Below are 9143 nucleotides of genomic sequence, written 5' to 3'. Positions count from 1 at the left end.
CTGCCCAGTTCTGCCCGACAGGCACTATTTGAGGTGCTCCGATGGACTTGGAGAAGGTGTTTGCAGAATTCTAGGTGGAAGATTTCTGTTGGGCTGGAATCCCACCTTGACCAGTCTGGGTATGTGTCTATCTATCTATCTATCTATCTATCTATCTATCTATCTATCTATCTATCTATCTATCTATCTATCTATCTATCTATCTATCTATCTATCTATCTATCTATCTATCTATCTATCTATCTATCTATCTATCTCATATCTATCTATCTAATATCTATCTATCTATCTATCTATCTATCTATCTATCTATCTCATATCTATCTATCTATCTATCTATCTATCTATCTATCTATCTATCTATCTATCTATCTATCTATCTATCTATCTATCTATCTATCTCATATCTATCTATCTATCTATCTATCTATCTATCTATCTATCTATCTATCTATCTATCTATCTATCTATCTATCTATCTATCTATCTCATATCTATCTATCTATCTATCTCATATCTATCTATCTATCTATCTATCTATCTATCTATCTATCTCATATCTATCTATCTATCTATCTCATATCTATCTATCTATCTATCTATCTATCTATCTATCTATCTATCTATCTATCTATCTATCTCATATCTATCTATCTATCTATCTATCTCATATCTATCTATCTATCTATCTATCTATCTATCTATCTATCTATCTATCTATCTATCTATCTATCTATCTATCTATCTATCTATCTCATATCTATCTATCTATCTAATATCTATCTATCTAATATCTATCTATCTATCTATCTATCTATCTATCTATCTATCTATCTATCTATCTATCTATCTATCTATCTATCTATCTATCTATCTATCTATCTATCTATCTCATATCTATCTCATATCTATCTATCTATCTATCTATCTATCTATCTATCTATCTATCTATCTATCTATCTATCTATCTATCTATCTATCTATCTATCTATCTATCTATCTATCTATCTATCTATCTATCTATCTATCTATCTCATATCTATCTATCTATCTCATATCTATCTATCTATCTATCTATCTATCTATCTATCTATCTATCTATCTATCTATCTATCTATCTATCTATCTATCTATCTATCTATCTATCTATCTATCTATCTATCTATCTATCTATCTATCTATCTCATATCTATCTATCTCCTATCTATCTATCTATCTATCTATCTATCTATCTATCTATCTATCTATCTATCTATCTATCTATCTATCTATCTATCTATCTATCTATCTATCTATCTATCTCATATCTATCTATCTCATATCTATCTATCTATCTAATCTATCTATCTCATATCTATCTATCTATCTATCTATCTATCTATCTATCTATCTATCTATCTATCTATCTATCTATCTATCTATCTATCTATCTATCTATCTATCTATCTATCTCATATCTATCTATCTCATATCTATCTATCTATCTATCTAATCTATCTATCTATCAATTCAATTCAATTCAATTCAATTCAAAGAAGCTTTATTGGCAGGACCAAATACATATTAGCATTGCCAAAGCAAGTAAGAAGTAAGGGAATGAGGGATAGGGACTGAGGGATTGGGGGATAGGGACATATCTAGGGTTGGGGTTATACAAGTCCATGGCATATCATGTCTCTCTCAGTTTATGGCATGCAGTGACATATTGTGCCGCTGTGCCCACTGTGGTTTCCTCTTCACCCAGCAGGATGTAGAGTTTCTCTTGCTCTTCCATGGAGCTGAAGTCCGGTAAGAGATCAGAGAGTCTCCTGAAGTGAGTGTCCCTCACTGCTGAGTATTTGGAGCAGTGTAGCAGGAAGTGGGCCTCATCCTCCACGGCCTCCTGGTCGCACTGTTGGCACAGTCGGCTCTCCCTGGGCTTGTAGGTCTGTCTGTGGCGCCCGGATTCGATGAGCAGGTTGTGGGCGCTCAGTCTGTCTATCTATCTATCTATCTATCTATCTATCTATCTATCTATCTATCTATCTATCTATCTATCTATCTATCTATCTATCTATCTATCTCATATCTATCTATCTATCTATCTATCTATCTATCTATCTATCTATCTATCTATCTATCTATCTATCTATCTATCTATCTATCTATCTATCTATCTATCTCATATCTATCTATCTATCTATCTCATATCTATCTATCTATCTATCTCATATCTATCTATCTCCTATCTATCTATCTATCTATCTATCTATCTATCTATCTATCTATCTATCTATCTATCTATCTATCTATCTATCTATCTATCTATCTATCTATCTATCTATCTATCTATCTATCTATCTCATATCTATCTATCTATCTATCTCATATCTATCTATCTATCTATCTATCTCATATCTATCTATCTATCTATCTATCTATCTATCTATCTATCTCATATCTATCTATCTATCTATCTCATATCTATCTATCTATCTATCTCATATCTATCTATCTATCTATCTATCTATCTATCTATCTATCTATCTATCTATCTATCTATCTATCTATCTATCTATCTATCTATCTATCTATCTATCTATCTATCTATCTCATATCTATCTATCTCATATCTATCTATCTATCTATCTATCTCATATCTATCTATCTATCTATCTATCTATCTATCTATCTATCTATCTATCTATCTATCTATCTATCTATCTATCTATCTATCTATCTATCTATCTATCTCATATCTATCTATCTATCTATCTATCTCATATCTATCTATCTATCTATCTATCTATCTATCTATCTATCTATCTATCTATCTATCTATCTATCTATCTATCTATCTATCTATCTATCTATCTATTTATCCAATCAGGATTACTGAATACGATACATACATGATCGGGGGCCCTATTGGCAAAACCAAAAAGAGCCCCCTGCTTGTGTTGGTTTACACCTTTTTTAAACATCACTATCACCCAAAAGTTGTGCTCACCCATGGATGGATAAAAGTGAGGCATAATCCTTAGGTCCTGTTTTTTTTCCTTTATATTCTAATCATTTTTATCTGTGGAGTGGAAGAGCCACATGAATAACGCCACCAAGCTGAAGAGGGAAAAGGAACATCTGAGCCGGGGCTCCCCTCTTGAGCCCCAAAACAACTACATGGGCTGCCCCTATGATGGGTATACCTTTATATACAAGCAAGGAGGAAGCGTTGGGAATCCCCCTTTTTACAGAATTGAATGGTTCATCAGTAAATACTTCAGTCGAGATCCCCTTTAAATAATAACCCCAAAAAGTTTGCCTAGCGTCACCTAAACTCCCTTTACTCTAGGACCAATGTTGTTAGACCTGGTACATACAACCTTCATGTAGATGTTGCTTTGGTCATGTTTGAACCAAGGACCCAAGTGCTAAAGTCAACGGAGCAGACCATTGACCGTGTTGGCCATGTGAGGTTTCGTATACTAGTATCATTGTATTCCAAACAGATAATTATCTCATCACCATTACTTCTTGTGTCTTCTACCAAGTGTGATATTTCTAAGAAGACTTAGGTTTTCAATGGAGAATCTTTTCTTTGTCCGTAGAAATGTGACCCGAGACTTGCAAGTCTATGACACAGTTGATGACATCACCCGAACAGTTTTCCTAATCTTGACACTTTTGTGCTTTACCTTCTTCGTGTACATCATCTCCGTTCTTCTGAAGGTGTTCTTCACCACTCCTCCCATCTGGGAGAACTCTCGATACGTCCTCTTTGTCCACATGCTCCTCAATGACACCTTGTATCTCGCCATGGGAAATCTTATAGTACTGAGCATAATGTATTCTGTATACATCCCCATGCCCATTTGTTACATGCTGCATACTTTGGCCGCTTGTTCCTTTCGAGTGACTCCATACAACCTGGCCGCCATGTCTCTAGAGCGTTACGTAGCGATTTGTTTCCCGTTTAGGCACTTCGACTTTTGCAATGTAAGAAGAGCTAGATCCGCAATAGTTGTGATATGGCTGATAGGATTCTCTCCGAGTATTGCAGATTTTACCATCATCATCTACTCAACCAAAAACACTTTTTATTCGCTACATATGTTGTGTGATCGTTCCGTTATGACGATTGATCGAATGCAGGAAATCATTAGATCCATCATCTATATCTTCAGCTTCACCTCCGTGGCGTTAATCATTCTATTCACATACAGTAAGGTCATGCTGGTTGCCAGGAGGTTCGGATCTGGTGGATCCTCAGCCGTTAAAGCCGGGAAGACGGTGATGCTCCATGCACTCCAGCTTCTTCTCTGTATGGTCTCCTTCCTCTCCACGGTAACGCTGTATTATTTTCCAAATTGCATCCCGTTCTTTTTTATATTCAACTTCCTCATGTTCACTTGTTTGCCCAGACTCCTCAGTCCCTTGATCTACGGAATAAGAGATGACGTTTTTAATAAATATATTAAAAAGTTGTACTCAATAAAATAAGCCTATGTTCTCCAGCATTCCCTGCTTGTTCAGTGTCTGCACAGACCTTGCCCTGGTGATTTGCTTTATGGGAAGTGTCATTATTATAACAGGTAGTGTAGAGTTATCTGCATTACCCATGCACTAGAGGAGATCTGCTGAGCTGTCCCTCTAGAGAACTTGTTGACTGCTTCCAATTTGAAACCATACATTTCCCCTTTACATAAGAAACTATCCTCTTGTAGGGTTCGCGTTGATGTGTTGGATGAAGCAATTACCACCAGTGGTCACAAGGCTGCTAAAAATCTTCCTTTTCCTACAGACCTCAATTTTCTTTTTACACCATTCTAGGCTCCAAGATCGACATTGTCTTAGGTACGAGAGAAAGCAAAGGAAATTATAACCAAAAAAAGTGAATTGACTTATTCTATGGTTGGCCAAAAATCAGATCCTAAGAAAAAAATCTGCAAAAGCTCCCCAGCCCTGCCTCCACCTCCTCACCAGGGGGATCTGAAGTCTATCTCCACAATTCCTCACTTCCTTGTGGTCGGGAGATGGTGACTGGAGGGGATTTGGGAACTTTTAATAGTTACAGGTCTAGTTGTAGCTCTTCAGTTCATAGGAGAAGTCAGTAGGGTCTAGACAGGAAACTTCTACCTGGTAAGTCCCTCTCGATCCATAAAGACCACTCTTCACTCTGGGGTTGTCCTCTTGCTCGTGGCCATGGCTCCCTGTTTCCAACCGCTTGCTGAGTGGTGTTGCCTGACGCCGGGCCTCTCACCACGTCCTCGAGTCGCCCCTTGGCTTGTTGCATCTTGACCACTCTCCTGGTGACGTCCCTTAGCTTCGTTCCTGACTATACTCCTGACTTGTTCCCCTGGGAGATAAGCTACTACCAGTGGTGTCCGCAGGAAACAGAGGTCATTCCCATTTCCCCATTAAAATAAATAGGAATGCTTGGGGGAGTCAATTGGTTTGGCCCATAGCTGGGTGAGACTTATGGTCACTCTTTACACGGAAGCCTTCAACTGTAAGTACCAAAACGTTTTTTGGCATTGGGTGGATGAAACCTCAATGATCTATTGATTCAGAGTTCTGCTCATGTTCTCTTGTGGCCAGGACTGCTGTTAGTACAAGTCACTAGAACCGTGGTTGAGCTGGGACTTGCCGTAATGAGGACCCTAAAACCTGGCCATCTCAATGAGGCTAAATAGATAGACACATATGAAATATATAAATAGATAGAAAGATGATAGATAGATAGATAGATAGATAGATAGATAGATAGATAGATAGATAGATAGATAGATAGATAGATAGATAGATAGATAGGTAGATAGATATAAGATAGATAGATAGATAGATAGATAGAGAGATACCAATTACTGGCCAGTCCGGTCACCTGACCTCACGTCAGTGATGTGAGGTCAGGTGACTCAGGTCAGGTGACCAGACTAGTCCACTCTGGCACATTTCAGTCACCTGATGTCACGTAAGTGACGTGAGGTCAGGTGACTGGACTGGTTCACTCCCGTCACAGCACGCACCAACCTCCCTCTGACCGCTGCTGCCGCCATGTGGTTCCCTGCTTAATTCCGTCCGACTTACTCACTCACATTTCTCTGGCCACCCCTGCCTGATCAGCAGTAGATGCGAGAGAATGTTGCCGACCATGTAATACAGTCTATAGATCGGCCAGGAATATATGGACGGCTCTAGTCCACTAGAATGGGAGCTTGTCTTACAGACACATATGTCACGGCGCGGGGTGTGGACCCACTGGGCCGTACCACGTAGCGGGGCAGCAGCTGGCCAACAAGGTACAAAAAAATGTCTATAGTTCTGAACGGGTACCTGAGGCAATGTTGACAGTGGCAGGAGCACGACTTGACTTTCACAGCAGGTGACGCCGCGGATGCAGCGGTGAAGACACGTCTTGAATTTCACAGCAGGTACGATAGCACGGGATACAGGGTACAGGCAACAGGAATGGGTAACACTGGGAACTGGAAAACACTGGAAGACCTTTAGCAAGACAAACTAGGGTATACAACAACGCTCAGGCAAGGAAACAGTGGGCAGGGCCCCTTATTATAGTCCAGCAGCCATTTGGGCTGATAATGATGTTAGGCAGCGGGACGCGTACTGGCCCTTTGCGGGACACAGTCCGAGGACCCGGAAGAGAGTGCCGGCGTCTCCCAGGAGGGAGCGAACGCCGAGAAGAGAGACGTCCATGGCCGGGATCGTCAAGAGGTAAGTCAGAACGACGACCCCCGGCCATAGACGTAACACCCAAGTGGCCAACTTCTGGTACATCACTTATCCTTGGAATTGTTCTAATGCCACCAGTGTTTATACATAATGGGGCATATTTACTATTCAAATTGAGTCAAAAATCTGTCGTACATGCTTGCTAACTTTCAGACACGCTCGACAAGGGGTGTGGGATGAGACGTGGTCTAACCAAAGAGAGCGTTGTTTCAAATGTGACACCGTGCGCAAAAAAACTGGCGTTAAGGAAGAGAAAAGTGTCTCGAATGTCAAGCTAGATGCACAAAATTTATCATACAGCGTTCACCTCTGATAAATTTGGCACATTTTCTGACTGCCTTAATGGTTTGAAGAGGGTCACCGGTCAGTGTCCTGGCAGGGCATGAATCTGCAGTTATCAGGGTCTTCTCAGGGGTTGTAGATGCTTCTTCTGTGGGGCTCCAGTGGTTGGGGCTGAGACATGGTGGACAAGCCAGAAGTGGGCTTGGTAAAGACAGCTGGCCCCTTCTCAGTGGTTTTAAGTTGCCCCTGCTTGAGTTTAATAGATTTCTCTGCATTCACCATCTGTCCTACCTCGCGAGGTCTTCGGTGAATGATGGCATTGATTCTGATATGTGTTCCGTGTCCTTTGTGTTCTTTGGTTGGGAAGTGGGTTCCCAAATTTGGTTGAGGAGCTTTAATGGCAAAAAGTATTTAATGACATTGAAGCTGCTTTTCAATTGCTCTCGGTTCTCCCTGATAGTTTTTACTTATTGGGGATCTCTTGCACCCCATTCCCGGTACATGGTTGCAGACTGCACTGGCACACAGATCAATCTGCTCAATCACAGAGAAGTTCAATCATAGAGACTCTGTGATTAGCTCAACGGGATAATTCAGTGTCTATATAATACATGTGACACTTGTAGAGTGTAAGCGGGGGCAGGAAAAGTAGGAGCCCATCCCACAGTCCGGCCCCTGTGCTGCCGGCTGCACATGCAATATGTCCACCCTTGTCACCATAATACTCTATAGTATAAGGCAATGACCCCTATCATGGTCCTGTATTACTATCTACTCTAATTACAAGCCAAACAGAGTCATGGACAGTGCCATGAAACCAAAGAGGCTCAGGATTGGGAAGTTTAGAGCCAAGAGGCATGCAAGCTCGAAAGCCCACTGTGGTCACTACGGGTATATGGAAATAGATGACATTTTTAATGCAAGTACAGCCAAGCAAAACTCATTACTGTGGAGATGCACCAAGATCCTGCAACGTCTACATTGTTGTATGTATAAATTATTGACAGCCGCCATTTTATAGATTTATGGTGTATATTAACCGCTTAATGACCGCCGATACGCCTCTTCACGGCGGTCATTAAGGGGCTTTATTCTAGGCCTCCGCCTTTTCACGGCGGCCAAATCTATGTCCTGCACGGGTCTCTCATGCATGACAGCCGGGCTCCTGCTCCAACGGTAGCTATCGAAGGTTACTTCGATCGCAGCCGTTTAACCCCTCAAATGCCACGGTGATTAGCGACCGCTGCATTTGAGTTGCATACAGAGCAAGGGAGCTCCCTCTGTCACCCATCGGCGGCCTGCAAATGCAATTGCGGGCATCCGATGGGGTGCCAAGGCAGTCGGGGACCTAACAAAGGCCCCCAGCCCTGCCCTAGCTATATACCTATTATGATGTGCTAGAGGCACGTCCTAATAGATGCCTGTTTACTTTACACTGACAGGCAATAATGCACTGGTATACGAAGTATATCAAAGCATTATATCTGCGGTCGAAAGATTAAAAAATAATTAATGTGAAATAAAAATTCATAAAATGGTATCCATTGAAAAAAATAAAAAAAATGTTGCCATAAAAAATGGTTTTATTTAGTAAAAGTGTAAAAATAAAATAAAAATGACCCATACATGGTATCCCCGAAATCATAATGACCCAAAAGAAAAAAGTTAGCATATTATTTAAACCACAAGGTGAACGGCGTAAAAAAAACCCGTTCATGTGTTCCACCGATGGAAAGCTCCGACGGAACCCATGAACGGAGCCCCGACGCAGATGTGAATGAAGCTTTAGAGGAGAGAAGGGACAGAGGTGATAAGATAGAAATATCGAAGTATAGAAAAGTTATTCATGAAGTTCATGAAGGAAGGAATGAGATATAAGAATAAGAACACAATGAAATTGGAGGAAGACTGAAATGTAACGCAACACTTATTTTCAAAAAAGGTAATGGATCCATGGAACAGTCACCAGCAGCTATTGTAGGGACATATACAATTAATCAGGAATGCTTGAGACCGAGATATGGCTATTGTCGAAAATGCTAAAAATTAAAAAACAGGAAGAACATATATATTATATAGAAAAAGTTATTTAATATAGAGATGCATACATATGTAAAACAAAATATAACATA

At 40.2% G+C, this 9143-nt stretch overlaps 1 protein-coding gene across 1 annotated transcript; it reads left to right on the top strand.

Annotated features, from left to right (window-relative positions):
* The first annotated feature begins 3561 nt into the window (after positions 1-3561).
* On the top strand, positions 3562-4479 carry LOC142740433 (odorant receptor 131-2-like). Its single transcript, XM_075849962.1, has one exon. The coding sequence runs from the start codon at positions 3562-3564 to the stop codon at positions 4477-4479; it is 918 nt and encodes a 305-aa protein (XP_075706077.1).
* Positions 4480-9143: the final 4664 nt, after the last annotated feature.

Source organism: Rhinoderma darwinii, chromosome 2, assembly GCF_050947455.1.
Source record: "Rhinoderma darwinii isolate aRhiDar2 chromosome 2, aRhiDar2.hap1, whole genome shotgun sequence".
Taxonomy (NCBI): Eukaryota; Metazoa; Chordata; class Amphibia; order Anura; family Rhinodermatidae; genus Rhinoderma; species Rhinoderma darwinii.
The sequence above is the reverse complement of the archived record's forward strand: the minus strand, read 5'-3'. Positions and strand labels throughout refer to the sequence as shown.